This window comes from Carettochelys insculpta, chromosome 10, assembly GCF_033958435.1.
Source record: "Carettochelys insculpta isolate YL-2023 chromosome 10, ASM3395843v1, whole genome shotgun sequence".
NCBI classification, from domain to species: Eukaryota; Metazoa; Chordata; order Testudines; family Carettochelyidae; genus Carettochelys; species Carettochelys insculpta.
In genome coordinates, this window is record NC_134146.1 from 46246963 (window position 1) to 46269101 (window position 22139).

At 62.7% G+C, this 22139-nt stretch overlaps 1 protein-coding gene across 1 annotated transcript; it reads right to left on the reverse strand.

Moving 5' to 3' along the window:
* Positions 1 to 412: 412 nt before the first annotated feature.
* Positions 413 to 21369, reverse strand: PSMD2 (proteasome 26S subunit ubiquitin receptor, non-ATPase 2). The gene is made up of 21 exons (XM_075003691.1): positions 21211 to 21369; positions 15732 to 15788; positions 14615 to 14779; positions 14022 to 14143; positions 10686 to 10910; positions 10144 to 10302; positions 8946 to 9090; positions 8539 to 8599; positions 7803 to 7949; positions 6846 to 6952; positions 5646 to 5773; positions 5481 to 5568; positions 4914 to 5076; positions 4209 to 4310; positions 3983 to 4128; positions 3511 to 3594; positions 2929 to 3097; positions 2277 to 2371; positions 1943 to 2069; positions 1560 to 1678; positions 413 to 656 (listed from the first exon to the last, which is right to left on the reverse strand). The coding sequence occupies exons 1-21, from the start codon at positions 21340 to 21342 to the stop codon at positions 474 to 476; spliced, it is 2724 nt and encodes a 907-aa protein (XP_074859792.1). The 5' UTR covers positions 21343 to 21369; the 3' UTR covers positions 413 to 473.
* Positions 21370 to 22139: the final 770 nt, after the last annotated feature.

Below are 22139 nucleotides of genomic sequence, written 5' to 3' on the forward strand. Positions count from 1 at the left end.
CCTCTGAGTCTGACACCCATGCACCAGAGCCCAGCAGAAAGGGACCAGCGCTCCTGCAAAGACTCCGAACACAGGACAATCCACCCACCCCTCTGCGAGCTGGTCTAGTGGTTCCCCCCTTGGCGTTTGTCCAGCTTGGAAAGGGGAGAGCCCCTGTGCCATCACATCTGTGGCTTTCTGCCCCTCACAAGGGGCACAGCTAGAGAGATCCCATGGGCCTCTGGCAAGGCACCTGCCCCCGTTCAGCCCCCTGCCCCTAATCAGCCCAGCCCCCTGCTGGTACATGCTGCTCCCAGAGACAAGGGGCAGCACCGCACTTTCCAATTTATTTTTTAATCAGCTCTTTCAGTAACAAAACCACCTCGTGGGGGTTGGGTCCCCCTCCCCCAGTGCAATGCCCTGTGCCTACCCCCCCGCCCCCCACAGCACTGCCCAGCGCCCTCTGCCCCCAACCCGGCCCGGCCTGACCCAGCTCAGGCATCGTAGTTGGGGTTCTTGCGCAGGATGACAAAACCCTCCAGAATGGGGGTGACTGGCACGTGCTCCTCTGTGGCCAGCTCTGCCCGCTCGCCGTGCGCCAGCAGCACTGGCGTTGTGTGCGTCTGGAAGCCGGTGATGGTCTTCGGTTTGCCCGCCTGGCCCACCACGTCAACAGCCTGGGGGAGAGGCGAGAGATTAGGGGCAAGAGCCTGTTCACTGCCAGCAGCTGAGCTCGGGGACCCGTGACAGGTGCCGGCAAGACACAGCAGGGTCTGGGGGGAGACAGACTTTTGCCCCCTCCAGCCCGGAGACCCCAGACCGGCCCCACTCACTCTGCTGCCCCAGGCAGCTCAGCAAGCTCGCCTGCCACATCACCCTCTCGGTCAGGGCCGGACGCAGCCGCCTGCCACCAGCCCATACACTCCCTGCCTCCCCGGCCTGCCTCTCAAAGCAGCCAGCTGCAGGGGCCATGAGCGCTGTGTACCGCCTGCCCTGGAGCAGGGGGTGGGCTTCAAATGCTGCCCCACCCGCAGCACAATACCACAGCTCCCACTGGCTGGAGGGTGGCCAATGGGAGCTATCTGGGCAGTACAGATGGTGGGTGGTATCTCCCCCCAAAAGAGGGAGAGGAGGGCGCAGTGGGGACCAGTGGGCTGCCAGCCAGGAGCTGCTTAAGTGACTCCCAGCCAGAGCCTGCCCCTGGCGCCCCACCTCCACCCTCCCCACCAACACCGCCCCACTCCTGCCTCAGGTCACAGCCCAACTTTCTGCCCTCACACTCCTCCCGGAGTTTGCACCCTGCTCCCCTGCCCTAGAGAACAATCCAGGCCACCCCCCCCGGCCCTCCTTCATCCACACCTCCTCCTCCCTTCCCGAGCTCCCACCCCAGCTCCCTTCTGCAGCCCCCATCCACCCTGCACCTCCCAGCAGCAGAGCGTTTGACCACGTACTAAATGCTTGGCGTAGCTTCCCCCGGCGCCGCTCGCTGCCCGGCCCTGCTCTAGCCGGACCCCCATCGACAAAACGGCCCCACGCTGCTCCTCCGGCCCCCTCCCCAGCCTGACGGGCCGCCTCCTTACCTGCCCCACCCTGACCGACACCGGCAGAGGCCGCAGCTCCTCGTCAAAGGTCACCAGCATGCGGGGCTGCGTGGCAGCCACCAGCCCGTAGAGGACGTAGTGGGATTTGCCCAGGATGACTAGGGGAGAGAAGGTGCATCAGGCCCCTCCGGGGTTCAGCCCTAAGCGAGTTCTTAGTCATCCGGCTGCAGCCCCCTGCCATGGCAACGCAGCCCCACAGCCCAGAATAACTCAATCATGGCCCTGGCCCTGCCCAGGCCCCTCTCTGGGGGAAAAGTGGGGCACCTGCCTTCTGCATGCCACTGGAGCACCATCCCTCTAGCTCCCAGGAGCCAGCCTGCGGGACCAGCGGCAGGCAGGGGGTCAGACACCCAGGTACTCACTGTTGCGCACGTCCAGGAAGGACACCAGGACGGTTAGCAGCCCTGCGACAGCCACCTGGCTCATCAGCTGGCGGTCGCTGTGATAGGGACACAGGGTGAGCGTCCCCTTGCCCAGGTGGGTCAGACCCTGCACAGCAAGCAGACAACGTGTGACCAGACATGCTACCAGCTCTCACGCCACCCAGGCCAGGAGCAACACCCTGGTGCGTCTCCCTAAGCCAGCGCAATCCCCCAGCAACTCAGTCCAGTTGACCACCGGGAGAGGATGCAGCTGGGGAGCACTCAGAGCCCCCCCGGCCACCCCAGAGAACAAGGGCTGGGCACCGGGAGTTACCTGCGCCAACCGCACCATGAAGAGGTTGTTTGGGTCCTTGGCGTGGTACTGAGCCAGCTGCCTCAGCATGGCAGCCAGCCGGGCGTTGTTGGTGCCTGCAGTCAGGAGAAACGAGGTGAGCAGGAAGGCCTTGCAACAAGTACAAACCCTAGCCTGGGGACAAGCAGCCAACCCCCTCCGCTTCTTACCCAGCCAGTGCAAGGTCCCAGTCTCCCCCCAAAGGTGCCCTGCCCCTAGGAGCATAACCCACATGCTGCACCTACCAGCCTTGGAGCACAACAGCCCAGCAGCCACACCACAGAGATCCTTCCCCCCCTGCAGCAAACACGCCTCTTCCAGCAGGTCCAGCACCCCTGTAACCACAGGTCCTTCCCAGCAAGGATCAGGGACCAGAAGTATTTGACCCATGGCCCAGCTGGCACCAGGGCAACTGCTGGCAAGGAACCGGTGGACAGCCGAGGGCAGCCAGGTCCACGCAGCTGCTGGAAGAGGGCACGGATGCCATCAGCCCCACCCCCAGCCCGCTGGCGCCTGTATCCAAGACACCCACTGCTGCGCTCAGACAAGGCAAGCCTGGAACGCCGTCGAGACAATGCAAACTCGGCCCCCAGCCCACCTCCCTCTTGCTGGCCCAGGCCCTGACCACCCTTACCGCTGCCCACCATGCCCATGGCGAAGATGGAATTGTAGGAGACCTCCGGGTCGGCATCGTGGGAAAACTTGCTGAGGGTGTCGAGGATGTTGAGGCGTGGGTTAGAGACGGAGATGAGGGCCAGGGCCAGGGGCACGGCGCGGCGCAGGGTGGGCTCCCCATACCTCAGCTGCACAGAAGGAAGGAGTCAGATGCCCACCAGGGGACTGTGCCCAGGACCGCGCACCCCCACGTGGCCTGGCCCAGGCCGCTCTCCTGCTCCCCAGGTCGGGACTTTGTGGAATCGTGCCCAAGGCTGCAGCCGATGAAAAGCCCATTGGGGCCTCTGCTGCACAGCATCAGGATGGGGGGGTTGACAGGCGCCGGCCAGATCTGGGGAAGCAGAGGAAGCCGGAGCCTCCCCCGACACCCCAGCCTGCCAGGAGTGGGGCAGAGAGGTTGATTACCAGGCTTGGTGCTCCTCGCACAGTTCTGTGCCAACTCTTGTCTCTCCTTCCCAGCCCGGATCCAGCTGCAGGCCCCTCCCTCGCCTTGCCACAGAGCAGCCCGCCCCGCAGCCCTCCAGCTCCCAGCGTCACTCACCAGGTGGCCAAAGGTGCGCAGAGCCATCTCAGCGCCGATCTCCTCCCCCATGGCAATGAGCGCGATCCCCAGCACGGCCACGCCCTGCAGGAGGAGACAGCGACCTGGCAGGGCAGCTCCGTCACCCCCACGTGGGGCCAACCCACAGCAGGGAAGTGCCCCACTTCCCCCGGGGGACAGGCAGATGGTTCATCTCCCAATACGAGCAGCTGAACACTGGGCCCTTGGCAGCCTTCAAGCCGACTGCTGGTTTGGCAGCCTTCAGCGAGCAGGCGTCCCAGTCATGCAGAGACTCCTCCCAGCAGGCTCACCTCCAGGCCCAGCCCCTGCATGGTGGGTAGTTCTGCTGCAGGCCCATCACCCGTGCCCAGTCCACTTGGGCCAAAGACACCCCAGCAGAGGCCCCCCCCACCCCGCCAGGGAAGAGTCCAAGCACCGGAGATTTGTCCGGCCCCCCCGAGCTCCCTCCCACCTGGTGGGCGCCCATGTCGGCTGAGCTCTCTTTCTTCTCCTTCTCCTTCTTGTCCTTCTTCTCCTTGTCCTCCTCCTTCTCCTTGGAGTCGAAGTGCTCGCTGCAGATGTGGAGCAGCTGCTGCACCTTCAGCACGTTCCCCGAGCCTGGGGGCGGGAGGCAGCAGGATGACTCTGGGCACCAGCACCGGCCTGGCCCACCCCCGTCAAGCCGGCCAGAGACTCACCTGCGTAGGCGCAGATGTCCACCAGCGTGTTGGCAAAGCTGCGGAAAGGCTCCGACACCACCTCCAGCGCCGCCAGGATCGCCTCGATGGCCTCCCCCTTCCCTGCCGAGGCAAGTACAGGGCAGCCCCTTAGCATGGCATGGCCCTGGGCCCCCAAGAGCCCCCCCCGCTGAGAGGCACCCAGCTGGGGGCTCGCACTAGCAACTCCCAAGCTCCTCAGCAGCGAACGTCCTTAACCTGAGCACCAGCGTTCCTGCAGCAGGGGCCACCGGGGCACGGCTGGAACAAATCAGATCCCTCCAGATCCTGCCGTAAACAGGATCCCCGCCCCCCACCCCCCCAGGAACCAGCTCCCCACAGCACCAGTCAGCGCTGGGTGCATCAGCTCAGCACCCTAAGCCCCCTGTAACCTAACACCAGGCCTCGGCGGCTGCAGAGGATTGTGAGATACAGCAGGCCACAGAGCAATGGTTTAGTTCCTGGTTCTGCATGGCTGCCCCTCATGCCAGCCAGGGGCCCCGGGCCCCATCCATCCACGTGCTGAGCCGCACGCATGGCTCGGAGAGTGGCGGGGCCGTGGGGAGGAGGCCAAGATCGCTCCCTTCTTACCATCCCCCCCAAGCCACCCCAGCCTCACAAAACCGCAGGGGCGCGGGGCTGCTTTCACCCCCCCACTGCACGCCCCTCGTCCGAGCCCAGTCTTACCCAGGTGGTTCAGGCCCAGGCCGAGCGGCAGCCACCTGGCGTAGGTGTCCTTCAGCTCCGTCTCCGACTTCTCCATGATGGTCTGGAGGATGGTGGAGGTGACGTCCCCATTGCACGAGCCCACAGCAATCATGCCACAGGCCAGGGCAGTCACGCCAGCCACCTGGCAGGGGGAAGAGGGGAGAGTTGAGCCGGCTGTGTAAGAGCCCTGCCTGCACCCCGGAGCCTCTGGGGGAGAGAGCACAGAGAGAAGCCCCTGTGCTCTGTGGAGGCAGGAACAGCTGGAGCGGCAGCAACCTGTGCACTCGGGTCCCTGGAGAGCTGCCTGGGGCACATGCTGCTCCTATAGGGAGCTCCCACAACGGCCCATTTCCCAGGGTATCCTGAGGCAGAGCAGCTCAGGCCCACTGCTCCCACCCCTCTGTTAGCACCGCTGAGCTCTGTCAGTGCAGGGGAACGGCTGAGAGGCGAGGCCGGGGCTCGGTCAGCTACTGCCACCTCCACGCAGGAGACGGGCGATCCTCTCCCGCCCCGAGAGCCGCGCGCTGGCCCGGCTGGAGCCCTCACCTCCATGCTGGACTTGGAGTCGCCCATCACAGGCAGCAGCAGAGTCAAAACATCCTCCCGGTTGGACCCCGCGTAGGCCAGCCCCAGCCTGCAAGAGAAGCCCAAAGGCGCGTAAGCCGCAGGGGCGGCCCTGGGCGGGGAGCAGGGGCGGGGGCAGGCCCTTACCCAAAGATGGCGCCGATCCGCATGGTGTTGCTGTTGTGGAGGACGTAGTCGGACAGCAGTGCAAGGGCGGGGTCGCACTCGTTTCTCACCCCCGAGTTCACGATGCCACAGGCCAGCAGCGCTCCCGACTGCAGGGGACAGGCACCATCAGCAGAGCCTGGCGGGGCTGCCTTGGGCACAGCTGGGACATGCAGCGCAGAGGCACTCGCCGCAGGGGGTGCCCCAGGCCTGCCCACAGGCTACGCCCGCTCGCATGGAAGGGACAGATTGCATCACTCGGACCTAAGGCTGCGCCTCTGTCCTGGCAGCCACAGATTCCAGGACGTCTGCAGAGGCCCTGGGACCACCTAAGCAGTTCAGACAGCCCCTGGGCCACTGTCTGCTGCTGGGCCAGTCCGGGGTCACTGCAACCGCCTCCTACAGCAGCTGCGGGAGTTTAGGTGTGGGAGGGGACGAGGGCTGCGGGTTGCAGTTTGAGGGGTGTTCCTTGTGGGGAACCATGTCCCACTCTCAGTTCCTAGCTCTGCAGGCTGCCTCCACCCGCAGGAACCTGCCCCACAGCTCCCATTGGCCAGTGCCCAGCCAATGGGAGCTGTGGAGGCAGCACATGGAGCTAAGAGAGGGACTCACCACTACTGGGGAGCTGGGCAGGGAACGTGCCTGCCCCATCTATCCCCCACCACCACCTGAGGGACTTCTCAGTGACCGCCCCCACACCTCCATGGTACCTGCCCCCGGGCTGCCCATCACAAGCACCTGTAGCGCGAATGCCCCAGGCCTCCCCCTCTCCCAGGAGTCAGTCAGGTAGCTTGTGACATTCATCACCTGCAGAGACATGCAGCCTGTGGGAACTTCAAGCCCCATCATGCAATGCTCCACAGGAGGGGACCAGCTCAGGCGCATTGCCTGCTGGGATTTGTAGTTTCCAAAGGTCTCAACTCAGATTTAAGGGGGCACCAAGAGTCAATGAGTGACGCCGCCCTCAGACTCGTACCATGAGCCCCACCCCCAAGCCCAGCCAGGGAGCCAATCACCATTGCGACCCAGGAGAACTGGCGGGCCCTTCTCAGAGGGCGTGAGGCACTCAGCTGGGAAGGCCGAGGTTGGTACATGCATCCCCGGCAGGCCAAGCCCGTAGACCCACAGCTCCATGGCCGGAGGGGCTGCACCCTAGCCCAGGCCCAGAGCAGCGCTGCCCACCTTAATGTAGTCCTCAGAGGAGTAGAGGTATTTGTCTATCTGTGTGAGCCCCCCGTCTACGTCCCAGAGCAGGATCATCCCCAGCGAGGCTGCGGCACTCAGCATGCCTGCCACAAGGAGAGGTCCGCACGTCACACTTGGAACCCAACCAGGCCTCACCCCCACCCTGATGGCTGCCTTCCCTCACCCACCCAGGCCCCACGCTGGCCATGGGCAAGCTCTTCAGAACACTGGGGCATGCAGGTCTTCATGGGGCCTCGGTTTCCCTCCGCTGCCTCGGGGAGCCCAACCAGAGAGCCACTCTAATGACGCAAGGGTGCAGCTCTCCAGCACATTTGCTGGCAGCTCCAGACTCCAAGACGGGCTGGTACTCCACCAGCGGCAATTCCTCCATCACACGCTGCTGGAGCAGCCAGCCTTGGCACGAGGTAAACAGCATTTCAGAGACCTCGCCGCAGGACCAGGAAAGATGTCCAGAGACAGGCACGTAAGACAGGCTGCCCCCATCTACAACCCAGAGAGGTGGCCTGCAAGGACTCCCAGTCCCAGCATGCAGCGCAGCCCAGCAAATCAGGGCCAACTGGAATGTTGCATGCTGGGATTTGTTGTCCACATGGGTTAGAGAAGGCAGCCCAGCTGCCCCGCTTTACATTGACGGATGGGTGGCTGTCATTTGACATGACCCCTGCAGGTGCTGTCCTCCTTCGGATCAGGGTCCCAGACACAAGCCAGCAGGGTTATTTAACCCATGGAAGTGAGGGCTTAGGGGCCCAATGCTAGACGGGGAGATCCTCATCTTCCCCGAGCCCTAGGCCTGGAACATCCCTTGGAAAGGCTGCCAGACCCCACCCGGTCCAAGCTGCCTTTAGGGAAACCCGCAGGGCGCAGTCCCTGCTGCAGTGAGCAGCCAACCACCCTGTCCTACAGGCAAGGGCCAGCCCACACCACGCCGCTCACCGTGATCCTTGTTTTTGTACAGCCACTTATTGCCGTCGTCTGTCAGCAGCTTGTCCTGCCCGAAGGCGGCGTTCACGAAACCGTTCACGAAGGACGAGGCCAAGTTCATCCGCGCGGAGTCCACCTGGGAGCCGCTGCCGCCGAACCCTGCGGGAGCCAACACCTCAGGGCGAGCCGGGCAGAGCGCTGGAATGCGGCTTTGCTAGGCTCCTTGCCTGGCCCCTCGGCAGGGCCAGAACATTCAAGCACCGGATCCTGGAGGATCTTTCACCAGCGCCACCCTCAGGCTTAGGCAGCACCGTACAGCACCGCGCTGGTTCCTCAAATTTAGTGGCGCCCTCTGCTGCACGTCCCATAGTAAGCAGCCGCATGCAGCGCTGGCTTCGGAGACCCCATCCCAGCTCGTGCGCCAGCTCTAGTAGCCCCCAGCGACCCCGGAGAGGCTCACTGCCAGGTCTCCAGCACACCTCCCCCACTCACTAAGCAGCGCTGAGCAGCGGGGGTGGGCCAGCGGACTCAGGAGGAGCAGAGAGCTGCTGCGCAGCTGGAGAGAAGCAGCCGTTTCCCCTTCAAAGCACGACCCCCAGGACGCAACTGCGGATGGGCCTGACCTGACGCACGCCGGGCCAGGTGCCTGCACCTCGAGGACAAGGCCGCTCACCAGGCTGTGGCCGTGCTCGGCCCAGTCCCAGCCCTGCCGCCCCACGCCCAAGCAGGAGACGCAGCTTTCGCTTACGGTTATTTTCCAGGTGGGTTTTGTAGATGTCGTCCGGCACTTTGGGCTCCATGATGTCCAGCTATGAAGGGTGGGAGAGAGGAGAAAAATCACCCCCCAGCCAAAACCAGCCACTCCCACAAGCGCTCCGGAGGTGAACGGCAGCCACATCGGAGCCCTCTCTAGCCTGCCCCATGCTGTGCACAGCCTCAGGCCACACAGGCTCTTCCCGATGTCACCGGGTTGGATGGGATGGGGAGCCCAGGTGCACTGACATCCTCCCTTGCACCTCCTCGGTGACAGTCTGCCACCCCCAGAAACTCCCATTTGAGGGCAGCCTGGCATCTCCGCCTGCAGCCAGCACCGTGGCGCTGGGGTGCAGCCCTGAGCTCTCGCCGTCCCATCAGAGCTCGCTGGAGGCCCCTCACCTCTCTGGCCAAGGCCAGGAAGTTGCTGTTGAGCTGGACGTTGGACATGATCTCGGTGAGGTCCTCGTACTCCTCCACATCCTCGTTCAGCTCCAGGAAGACGCCGTGGCGGCCCAGCATGAAGGCCATCTGCTTCTGGATGACCCTGTGCAAGCGCGGGGGGGCGGGGGGGAGTCAACACCAGGCAGTGAGGGCCTGGGCTCCCCTTGCCCAGCCCAGACCTGCAGCAGTCCTTCCCACGCAGCTGCTTTCTCCCCTCGGCCACTTCCAAGAGACCCGACCAGGCCTTGAGCAGACCCAGCCAGTAAGGCTGCCTGGGGCTCTCCCTCGCCACAGCTCCCAAGAGCGCTGTGATGGCACAAGCCGGGGCCCCGCACTGTGGGAAGACCTTGCTCTAGAGGTCAAAGGGAACTGCCCAGTTGGCTTCATGTTTGGCCCAGAGACAGGGCCTGCAGCCGGAACTCCTCTCTGATGCTTCCGCCCACGTATCACAGAGACCCGGCCGCCACGTGGCCCGCAGGGAAGGCTCCTATTTCAGGGGCGCCCAGGGACCAGCTGCTGCCCCTCCCAGAACAAACGCAGAGCTTAGCCCCTCAGATCCGGCTCAGCACAGGCAGGGGCCGGGGCAGAGTACCAGAGAGATGGGCAACCCTGAGCCAGCCCACGATGGTACGGCCAACCCTGCCAGGCACTGCACAGCCCCCTGGATGAGGAATCGGGTGCTGCCTCCTCTGGTCCATCCCATCCTTGGCCCATCTGCCAAGGGACTAGTTACTGCCAGCTGAGATGCTGTTTTTAATGATGTAACCCCCATCATGCTAAAAACGCACGTACATGGAGATACACATCTCACAGACCTGGAAGGGACCTTGGGAGGCCATCGAGTCCAGCCCCCTCGGCAGGACCAAGCACCATCCCTGACATCTATTTGCCCTGATCCCTAAATGGCCTCCTCAAGGATTGAGCTCACAACCCTGGGTTTAGCAGGCCAAGGCTCCAACCACTGAGCTACCCCTCCCCCTTAGTGGTACATGATGAACCAAGGCCCCACTCTCTCCACAGCCCTCCATCCCCCCAGCTGCTTCCCGCCTGGCCTGGGCTAGGAGAGGCGCAGGACCTGTGACCCATGGCGATGCAGCAGGGGCTGATCTGCCACAGGTCCCTCCACGAGCGGGCTGAAAAGTGACCCTCCACCTACACGTCTTTGCAGGAGGTGAAGATGTCCTCCACCAGCTCCACGTCGTTCAGCATGAGCGCCAGGCGCAGGGCTTCCGGGTAGCGGCTGAACTTGCGGAAGATACCCAGGGCACAGCGCAGGAGGGCCGAGTTCTCCGGCTCGGGGACGTAGCTCACGCAGCTTTGGGAAGGAGACACAGGAGAAGGTGAGTTTAGCTGCTACTGAGGCCAAGAACAGGCAGGTGTCTCAGGCTAGACAGGAGATCTGTGCCAGGGTGCAGAGTCCTGGCTGCACCAACCAGCCCCTCACAGCAACTCCCAGACACCTGCACCGAATGCTCCCAAGTCATCTCGAGTGGGAAGTGCTCCAGGAACAATCATGACGTGCTGCCATCTACCCTGCAGCCACCAGACGGTGCTGTCGCCAGGGGCTTCTGCACCACACGGGGGTGGTTTACAGCTTCCGAAAGAACAGACACAGCTCATACCGCAAAGGGCCAACCCCAGCACAAGGCAACCTGGCCCTGTGCCCTGCTCCATCCCAGAGCAGCCTGGCTGCCTCACCTGGTCAGGTACAGGCAGACCTTGGAGTACGCATTGTCATCAATGTATTTCTCCAGCATGTCCATCTGCTCGATCTCCATCAGCAGGTCGCAGGCTTCGTGCTCCGCATTGTGGGCCATGTTATACGGCACGATTTCCTTGACCAGAGTCAGCAGCGTTTCCCGCTGGGCCTTGTCAGCCTCCTCAACCTCCTGCCACTCCTTCGCAACCTCGCCCGCCAGGTGCCTGTGGGCACGAAGGGGAAGAGACCACCCTAACACAAAGGGATTGGGTGCGGCAGGCCAGGCAGCTGCAATCCCTGCAGTGCTCACCAGAAGTTACCCGCCCTCCTCCAAACAGGGTGACAGCCCAAAGGGGCTAAATCCTGAGAAGGGGGATCACCGCGGCCAACGTTCCCTCTAATTACTCCAGTCCAGGAGTGGAATACATTTGGCCATGTGCACCGAGGAATGTGTCCATGTACACCACCAATAGAAACATGCTGCTGATCAGCGCTCTGCTAACCAGCTGGGCAGCCCCTGAACATCCGCTTGGAACACTGACCATGGCTGAGTTACACCTGTCATGTCGCCAGATAGTTCAGCCCTCCTAGATCAGGGATTCCCGACCGATGGGTCGCCATTAGATTTGCTAAGGGTCGCCAGCTGGACGGCTCTGAGCCATATGTGGCTCTTAAAGGAGCCATTTACAGCTCCCATCCGTGGCGCCATTCACTGCTCCAGCTCCCAGGCCCTGCCCTGCTGTGCTGAAATGGAGCTCCATTTAATTGGTTTAACAGCTGGCAGGAGAGATCCAGCCTGTGAACCAATTAAATTGAGTCCCACTTCAGCATGGCAGGGCAGGGAACTGCCCCCCTGCAGGTGGGGGAGGAGATTGGCAGCGGCTCAGCAAAGGAGCTGCAGAGGCAGCAGGGCAGTGCTTGTGTGAGGTAGGTTGGGGGGCGGTTTGGAGCTGCCAGAGGTTTAAGCTTAGGGGTGGGGGGGGTACAATCAAGTTTTATAACTTTTTTCCCCCAGGGGAGAACCTCCTCTCCCCCGTCCCCGCCCGTTCTGAATTGCCTTGGGTCACAAAGTCTTAGTCAACTGTCAAAATGGGTCACCGTCCCTTAAAGGATGGGCACCGCTGTCCTAGTTGGATGCGGAGGATCTCAGGCCAGACACACCAGTGAAGTCCAGCAGCCTCACTCACAAACACCCATGTCTGAGCACCCAGCCCTGAGTCTCGGGGGCAGCGCCCACACCAGTGCCCCCGGCAACACTGCTACAGGTTGGGGACTGACTAGATCAGCAGCACTTCTGCAGACAAGGACCTGGCCATTAAGTGGACAAGAAGCTGGACATCAGTCAACAATGTGCCCTTGTAGCCAAGAAGGCTAACGGCATACTGGGCTGCATTAGTAGGAGCATTGCCAGGAGATCTAAGGAAGTGATTATTTCCCTTTATTGGACGTTGGTCAGGCCCCACCTGGAATACTGTGCCCAGTTCTGGGCCCCGCATTACAAAAGGAGGTGGACCCATTGGAGAGAATACGGTGGAGAGCAAAAAAAAAATTATTAGGGGGCACATGACCTGTGAGGAGAGGCTGAGGGATTTGGGTTTATTTAAGTTTACAGAAGAGAAGAATGAGGGGGGATTCAATAGCCACCTTCAACTACCTTCAGGGAATTACAAAGAGGATGGAGAGAGGCTGTTCTCACTGATAGCAGATGACACTACGAGGAGCAATGGTCTCAAGTTACAGAGGGGGAGGAGTAGGTCGGATATTAAGAAAAACTCTTTCCCCAGGAGGGGGTGAAGCACTGGAATGTGTTACCGAGGGAGGTGGTGGAATCTCCATCCCTAGAGATTGGTCCTGCTTTGCACAGGGGGTTGGACTTGATGACCTCCTGAAGTCTCATCCTATGATTCTACCACCAATGAAAACAGAAGCAGACACTTCTGGGGGCAGGCTGGGCCGAGTTTCCACCTTTTCTAGGACACGAAGCCCAAAAATGCAGCACAGGTTCCATGCATTAATTCTGTTTCATTCGCTCCAGCCTGGTCTAGAAACTGTCATTCAACTTAGGAAACATCAGTACACACAAGCCAGCGAGACAACAAGCATCCTAAGACAGGGCTCAAAAGAATCACTCAGTGTGTTCAGGGAAGAACCTGGCCAAAGAGGCTCCAGCTTAAAAAAAAAAAAAAAAAAAAAAAAGAGTTTCTAACCCTAGTGGTTGGAAACAACTTTTTAAATATGATCTAGTGCAGGGCCAGCTACCTGAGTTTGCAGACCACAGATCTCAGCAGCTGCTCAGGGCTTTATAAAGAAGAGAATTAAACATTCTCCGTGGTCCCCATTCGCAGACATGAAACGAACAAAAATCAGGTCAATTTCACTCTGCAGCTGTTTGTCTGCTTCTGCAGATCAGATTCGGCAATCTTAAAAACTGGCTGAAAAGTCCTAATGTGAAAGATGATATCATGATATTTTGTGAAATACTTAGACTGTGCAGGGGGAGGCGAAGGTAGGGGGGGCAGAGGTTCGTTGTTAGATTCTGTCTTTTTTGTTAAAGAGAAAGTTGTAAAAAGCAGATTACATCTGTAAACAGTCAGTCAAAAAGAGCTGCAAACACTAATAAGGATGCAAAAAGGCTACAAGCCAACCAAGCAAGGCTGGAAACATGGACAAAAAAGTAAGATGTTCACCTGAAACAAAATACTTGATCTTGAGTTGCTTATGCCTAGACCCACTTTGTGCAGCTGCAAGGACACCTCACTGGGAGCCTGTACTCTGACCCCCTCCATCCCAGGGGACTCAAGACCTGCAGCAGGAAGGGGGAAACTGCATTCTACACAGCCGGGGCAGACTGACAGGTGCTATGCCTCAGCCTACCTCACTGATAGGGACAGGTGGAGGGCAGTGTGGAGACAACCCATAGGAATAATACAATCGAGGGGCCAGAGATTATGAGGTGCCATTGAAGTGATGGCTCTGCCTAGCCTGGCAAGGCAAAGGGAGCTGGGAATGCCATGGTCCCAGTGTGGACGTGTCTGAAGGGTGCAGGAGTGTGACTAGAGGGGAGGATATAAGAACAGGCACAGCCGAGGCTCAAGGTCTTCTTGCCAGTGGAATCTCTCCATCTTGCTCACCACCATGGACTCAGACCAGCCATCTCGTCCAAGCCTCCCAAGGAATATGGGAGATGACCCACCATAGGAGACGCTCATTAGGCCTGGACCAATCCTTACACACACAGCCAGGATCGACACCAGGTTGGGGCTGGATTATATGGGCCCAAAGGGAGTTATTTCCATATGGCCTCTGCAAATTCTCTTCCTGGCCTCATTTCTCACCTGACGTATTCATGTCCCCATGACGCCAGCTCCTCCTGGGACCCCACTAGCCGGTATTTCAGACACTCTCGCTCCCCGCTCATGGTCATTGCCAGAACGGAAATTATGTCAGCTGCGAAACGCTGTGGGAGAAAGTGCCGAGACAGTCGCCCACAGGCCAGCCACAGAGCCTCCCAAGGGCCCAGTGAAGACAGCACAGATAGCTACATAGCGCACGCACTTTCCCACAGCCCAGGGTGGCACCCAGCAACTGCCACATGCAGCAGCCAGGGAGACCCTCAGACTACAGCTCCCAGCCCACAGTCGGCTTCAGAACACTTCAGCAGCACACCAAGCTCTGTGTGTGTTCTCAAATCACTGCAAATAGCTACGCCCAGCAATTCACGCCGCACCTGGGGGGTTCAATTGGCCCACCCCGTGTTGGGCTCAAACCCCAGACCTCCTGGCTGCTGTCCAGCGTTAGCGTCAGACCACACTGAAACTCCAGAGCTGCCCTCCATGTTCGCACCCCTAGCAATACTTAGGCTGCTGCATGGCTATCTCCGTCTGCCCAACGATTCCAGCCCCCTTCCCAGCAGCCAGGAACCACCCACCTTGTTCTCTCCAGGAGCCATGTTTTCATAGATCTCCTTCAGCTTGCCATAGTGAGGCCGTAAGAACTTCAGGGGCTTGGGAACAGAGGTCATGGAGGTTGTGGAAGACCGGATCTGCCTCCGCAACTCCTCCAAGGCAGGGCGATACAGGGATGTGTCTTTCTCCTGCAAGGATAAACTCCATCTGTCAGGATGTAGCAGCTGCCTACAGCATCCCAGACCCACCTGTTCCTTCCAAGCACAGGCCCCCAGCCAGACACCTGCCCAGCCAGTCAACTCATTTAGAAACGTTGAGGACTCTGGCTCCTACAATGTTAGTATTGTGCTGGGGGAGACAGACAGGTGTCAATCAGCAGGGGACTCCTAGGCCACATGCTTCGTTGACTGGCATCGCATTGGAACAAACAGCAATGAAGAGCAGCTCGAATGTCTCCACGTTCTCAAACCCCACACAACAATCCAGGGAAGAACATGAGCTATGCCCACAAACCTTTGGCAGGTGCCCTCTGGCTAAGTAGGAACCAGCTCTACAGTCAGGGAATCAACGGTGAACACCCTTCTCCCACCACCTGGGGCACCCCAGCCAAACTCAATTGCTGAAATGGTGCAAAGGGAAGGCCGGAGCCCCAGGAGAGATGCCTGCTAGTAAAGTAATGACTCTGCTGGAACGGAGATGGTTAATAAAAGATGCGATTGGCTTGCATTGAACATGCTGGAGGGCCGGGGACTGTAACAAACCAGCAGCATGTACTGGAGGTAAAGGCACCGCTGAGGGAACGCTGTATGTAGGGGAGGAAATCTCAGGTAAGCAGCGGCCTGCGAAACGTGGGATTTGCCATCTCCGATCCCAATGGACGAAGCCCAAAGACCAGCCACTAACTGACCCTGCTCCCAGGCCATCAGAGAGTGGAGGGAAGGGCCCTGTGCTCACAGGCCAGAGAACACCCTGCCACCACTTTCTCTATTCAGAGGGGCTCTGCTGAAGGGCAGCTCCATTACCGAGGGGCTCCTGATATGGCCCCTCAAGAATGGGCCCAAGGGTCGGGGCGCTGCCTGATGCAGGGCCGTGACTCGATGTAAGACAGGTGCAAGCCCATGGGAAGCAAAGGGAACTTACCCCCAGGCGCTCCACGAGCATCTCCAGCTCATCCTGCAGCTGTTTGTCTTCCTCCGACTACAACAGAGGAGCACAGAGGTGAGCATCAACCCCGTAAAATACCAGCAGCCACACAGGGAAGGACCGACACACACGCTTCAGCTTGCACGTCCAAGAGGCTCCCCAGCTGGCAGAAGCGACTCCACTTTGTGCTTCTACTGCAGCAAGATGCCTGGCTCCCAGGCACCCCCCAACATCGCAGCGTAAGGGGCTGGCACAGGTGTAGGGAGTTCTTTCTAGCCATTTTCCAGCCCATGGCAAAGGGAGCCCAGCGTTGCAGGTTTCACCCTTCCTTAGCCCTCCTCTCCCTCTGTGTTCCTGGGAGCAAAGGCCATGGCTTTCACCAGCTCGGGGCGCGACCCAGCACTCTTTGAGGACCCTTACAAATACCCAGCTCTGGGGTGGAACCCAGGCTCCCTAGCCACAGATGGCAATGGGGCTCTGTGCCTTTAGAACAGGAGGTCCCCTGGCTGAGAAGGGCATTTGAAAGCAGCCCCCAGATAAGGTCTGGGGACCTCCACGAGGAATCCCCTCTCCGAGAGAAGTTTTGAACCAGGACTGGCAGCGACTCAGTTTTGCGACCAGGTTGGGGTGGGAGTTCGTTCCAGGTATGCCTCAGTGAGAGAGAGATACAGAACTCTAAGCAGATCCCTGGGCAACACCAGCAGTCTGGGTGCCATAAGGGGCCTGTGGGTACTGGAGGTCAGGGGACACTGGCAACAGGGAGCTGGCAGCAGGGAGGGGGGCACCAAGGATAGCTGTGGGGGCGAGGAGGTCGGCAGGTATCAGAGGGATGGTCTTATCAGCAAGGGGCTGGTATTGGCAGCCTGGGAACGGGAGGATTATGGTAGGAGCAGCTGGGGGCAGCAGGAAACCCAGGGGTAAGTGGCTGGCAGTGCCTCAGAGGTACAGGGGAACAGGTATGTGGAAGCAGTGGGCATTGGGACTCCAAACCAAAGCTGAGTACTGGCGGCTGGGGAAAGAGGGTATGTGAGGTTAAGTGGGTACAAGGGAGATAACAGGTGTGGGCGGGTATCAGAGCATGAGGAACATTGGCAGCCTGGAGGCAGGAGGGTATTGGGAGCCCAGGGGCACCACAGGAGAAGAGTATCGGCAGCCGGGGTATGAACAGCCTGGGGGAAGAGAGTATCCAGGGGTAGGTGGGTCTGACAGCTGGTATCAGAGGCCAAGGGAGGGGGCATCCAAGGCTAGGTGGGAATGGCAAGGAGGTATCAGTGGGTGGGGAGCAGTTATGGGTGGCCTGGGGTATTGGGGGAGTGTAGGTGCCACAGGGCACAGATATCAGGGAAAGGGGGTCTCTGGGGCCAGGAGGGCACCACAGAGGCACCAGCAGCCCAGGGAAGTCTGGGGGAGTAGATGACCAAAGGTACGTGGTAACTGATGGCCAAAGACATCAGGGCCAGGTGTGCGCCACAGCAAGGGCCAGTCGGGGCTGGGTAACATGGAGCTGGGGATGGCTGAGATAAAGGAGTATCTGAAGCCATGCGTGCACACAGTAAGGTACCTACTTCCGAGGGTATCAGGAGCTAGGTGGGTGCCGCAGGGAGGAACTGGGGAATGGGGAATCAGAGCCAGAAGGCACTGCAGCAGGGGCAGGTACCAGGGTTAGGTGAGGGCTAACATGAGGCTGGTAGGGCGGGTACCGAGTTACAGGGATGGTTGGGGGTAATGGGGTTATGCGGGGACCAGCAGGAAGTGGGCAGGCCAGTGCCAGAGAGACAGCGATGGCCAGGGCAGTACCAGAGTTACACAGGGACCAGCAGGAAGCGAATAGGGTGGTACCGGTGCAGTACTGGGGTTGGAGGCAAGACCAGCAGGGGTAGGTGGGGCAGCACCAAGCTGGCAGGGGCGGGTAGGGAGGTACCAGTGTTACGGGGGGTACCAGGGTGACACAGGGACCAGCAGGAGAGGGATGGCACAATACTAGGATGACAGGGGACCAGCAGTAGGCGGATGTGGACAGCACCAGGGTGACAGGAGCGGACGGGGCAGTACCGGGATGGTGTGTGGACCAGCAAGGGGCAGGTAGGGAGGTGCCCAAGTTACAGGGTAGACAGCACCAGGGCGATGGGGGGACGGTACCAGGGTTACAGAGAAGGGCAGGGCAGTATTGGGCTGACAGGGGCAGGTGGGGGGGTGCCCAAGTTACAGTGTAGGGGGGTACTGGGGTTTGTGGGGGACCAGCAAGAGGCAGGCAGGCCAGTACCAGGCTGACAGGAGCTGGTAGGGCAGTAACGAGGCTCGGGGAGGGGAGCGGGGACCAGCACAGATAGAGAGGGCTGTACCTGGCTGACACTGGCAGGAGGCGAGCAGGGAGACCGGTGGGAAGAGGGTGGGGTGGTACTTAGGTGACATGGGAACCAGTAGGGGGCAGCTCGGGGGTACCCAAGTTACAGGATAGGTGGTACCAGGATGACGGCGGGGGGCGCGGGCAGCAGGAGGCAGAGGGGTGGTAGCAGGGTTACGGGGATGGGCGGGGTGCCAGCGAGTCGGGGGGGGGGGCGGGGTTGGCAGAAGGCAGGGAGGGCAGTGACGGAGTGACGTGGTGCAGTACTGGGATGACGCAGGGAGCAACAGGAGCCGGGTGGGCAGTACCAGGGTGACAGGGGCAGTAGCGGAGTGGCGTGGGGCAGTAGGAGCTGGGCAGGCAGTGACGGGGGGAGCGGCAGGAGCCGGGCAGGTGGTACTGGGGTGACAGGAGCAGTAGCGGAGTGGCGTGGGGCAGTAGGAGCAGGGCAGGAGGTACCGGGTGACGGGGGCGGAGCGGCAGGAGCCAGGCAGGCGGTACCGGGGTGACAGGGGCAGTAGCGGAGTGGCGTGGGGCAGTAGGAGCCGGGCAGCCGGTACTGGGGTGACAGGGGCGGGGAGCGGCAGGAGCCGGGCAGGCGGTACCGGGGTGATGGGGGGGGGGGAGCGGCAGGAGCCGGGCAGGCGGTACTGGGGTGACAGGGGCAGTAGCGGAGTGGCGTGGGGCAGTAGGAGCCGGGCAGGAGGTACCGGGTGACGGGGGCGGAGCGGCAGGAGCCGGGCAGGCGGTACTGGGGTGACAGGAGCAGTAGCGGAGTGGCGTGGGGCAGTAGGAGCCGGGCAGGAGGTACCGGGTGACGGGGGCGGAGTGGCAGGAGCTGGGCAGGTGGTACCGGGGTGACAGGGGCAGTAGCGGAGTGGCGTGGGGCAGTAGCAGCCGGGCAGGCGGTACCGGGGTGACGGGGGGGGAAGCGGCAGGAGCCGGGCAGGCGGTACCGGGGTGATTGGGGGGGGGGAGCGGCAGGAGCCGGGCAGGCGGTACTGGGGTGACAGGAGCAGTAGCGGAGTGGCGTGGGGCAGTAGGAGCCGGGCAGGAGGTACCGGGTGACGGTGGCGGAGCGGCAGGAGCCGGGCAGGCGGTACCGGGGTGACAGGGGCAGTAGGAGCCGGGCAGGCGGTACCAGGTGACGGGGGGGGGCGGGGAAGCGGCAGGAGCCGGGCAGGCGGTACCGGGGTGACGGGGTGGGGGGGCGCGGCAGGAGCCGGGCAGGTGGTACCAGGTGACGGGGGGGGGGGGAGCGGCAGGAGCCGGGCAGGCGGTACTGGGGTGACAGGGGCAGTAGCGGAGTGGCGTGGGGCAGTAGGAGCCGGGCAGGAGGTACCGGGTGACGGGGGCGGAGCAGCAGGAGCCGGGCAGGCGGTACCGGGGTGACAGGGGCAGTAGGAGCCGGGTAGGTGGTACCAGGTGACGGGGGCGGGGGGAAGCGGCAGCAGCCGGGCAGGCGGTACCGGGGTGACGGGGGGGGGGGGGCGCGGCAGGAGCCGGGCAGGTGGTACCAGGTGACGGGGGGGGGAGCGGCAGGAGCCGGGCAGGCGGTACTGGGGTGACAGGGGCAGTAGCGGAGTGGCGTGGGGCAGTAGGAGCCGGGCAGGAGGTACCGGGTGACGGGGGCGGAGCGGCAGGAGCTGGGCAGGCGGTACCGGGGTGACAGGGGCAGTAGCGGAGTGGCGTGGGGCAGTAGGAGCCGGGCAGCCGGTACCGGGGTGACAGGGGCGGGGAGCGGCAGGAGCCGGGCAGGCGGTACCGGGGTGATGGGGGGGGGGGAGCGGCAGGAGCCGGGCAGGCGGTACTGGGGTGACAGGAGCAGTAGCGGAGTGGCGTGGGGCAGTAGGAGCCGGGCAGGAGGTACCGGGTGACGGGGGCGGAGCAGCAGGAGCCGGGCAGGCGGTACCGGGGTGACAGGGGCAGTAGGAGCCGGGTAGGTGGTACCAGGTGACGGGGGCGGGGGGAAGCGGCAGCAGCCGGGCAGGCGGTACCAGGGTGACGGGGGGGGGGGGGGCGCGGCAGGAGCCGGGCAGGCGGTACTGGGGTGACAGGGGCAGTAGCGGAGTGGCGTGGGGCAGTAGGAGCCGGGCAGGAGGTACCGGGTGACGGGGGGGGGGAAGCGGCAGGAGCCGGGCAGGCGGTACCGGGGTGACGGGGGGGAGCGGCAGGAGCCGGGCAGGCGGTACCGGGGTGACGGGGCGGGGGGCGCGGCAGGAGCCGGGCAGGCGGTACCGGGGTGACGGGGCGGGGGGCGCGGCAGGAGCCGGGCAGGCGGTACCGGGGTGACGGGGCGGGGGGCGCGGCAGGAGCCGGGCAGGCGGTACCGGGGTGACGGGGGGGAGCGGCAGGAGCCGGGCAGGCGGTACCGGGGTGACGGGGCGGGGGGCGCGGCAGGAGCCGGGCAGGCGGTACCGGGGTGACGGGGGGGAGCGGCAGGAGCCGGGCAGGCGGTACTGGGGTGACGGGGCGGGGGGCGCGGCAGGAGCCGGGCAGGCGGTACCGGGGTGACGGGGCGGGGGGCGCGGCAGGAGCCGGGCAGGCGGTACCGGGGTGACGGGGCGGGGGGCGCGGCAGGAGCCGGGCAGGCGGTACCGGGGTGACGGGGCGGGGGGCGCGGCAGGAGCCGGGCAGGCGGTACCGGGGTGACGGGGCGGGGGGCGCGGCAGGAGCCGGGCAGGCGGTACCGGGGTGACGGGGCGGGGGGCGCGGCAGGAGCCGGGCAGGCGGTACCGGGGTGACGGGGCGGGGGGCGCGGCAGGAGCCGGGCAGGCGGTACCGGGGTGACGGGGCGGGGGGCGCGGCAGGAGCCGGGCAGGCGGTACCGGGGTGACGGGGCGGGGGGCGCGGCAGGAGCCGGGCAGGCGGTACCGGGTGACGGGGGGGAGCGGCAGGAGCCGGGCAGGCGGTACCGGGTGACGGGGGCGGTACCGGGGGGGGAGCGGCAGGAGCCGGGCAGGCGGTACCGGGGTGACGGGGGCGGTACCGGGGGGGGAGCGGCAGGAGCCGGGCAGGCGGTACCGGGTGACGGGGGCGGTACCGGGGGTGACAGTTCCGGCCAGACGGCAGCAGGCCCCGGCGTGACTCAGCTCCGCGCCCGGCCCGTGCGCAGGCGCGTCCCGCTCTCACCAGCTCCTGCTCCTTGTCCGCCGGCGCCGCCGGGTCCTTCCGGTCCTTCGTCCACGGCCCCGCCGACTTCTCGTCGCCGCCCCCCGCCGGGGTCCCCCCCTGCGACCGGCTCTGGCCGCCGCCGTCCTCCATCGCGACGAGCCGTGCTGCACTGCGCAGGCGCAACGGGCCGGCCGCTGGGCGGGCCCGAAGGGGACCAATCGCCTGGAGACAATCCGCACCACGTGATCTCGGGAGGCCACGGGGCGGGGATAAAGGCAGGGGCGGGGCTACGTGTTTAGCGGAGCCAATGAGGAAGGCGGAGTTTGATGGGTTCGAAGGGGCCGGACTTCCAGCACGTGGCTCCGGCTACACGTGGGTGGCTGGGTCCCAGGCAGGGAGTCCTTTTGCCGGGCAATGGAGCCGGAGGGAGGGGCCCATCCTTGGGAAGGGGTCCGTCCTGCCCGCCCCTCGGCTCCAGGAGCAGTGGGGGCTGCTGCGGTTCTCTGCTCAATGCCCCCCTGTGGATCCTTTATTTTGAACCCATCACCTGCTCCCAGCCCTGCTTTTTTCATTAGTTGTCTTGGCCTTCACTGGAGGTCTGGTAGCCCCTCCTACTAGGCTGACAAGTCTCAGAGGGGTATGATACTCCATCTACAGCTAAGATGCTCCTAGGATTCTCCTGCTAGCTGTGCAGATGGGGAGGAAGTGGAAGGGAGAGGATAGTGCAGAAGTCAGGGTGTTCCCTTGACCCTGTACCCCAAAGTACCCCTGTGCTTATGCTCTAAAATATCTGTTGGTCTATCAGGTGCCACAGGACTTCTTGTTGTTCTCAAAGATACAGACTGACATGGCTACCTCTCTTATCAAAGTATCAGAAGGCTAGTCCTGTTAGTCTGGATCTGCAAAACAAGAAGTCCCGTGGTGCTGTATGGATTAATAAATTAATT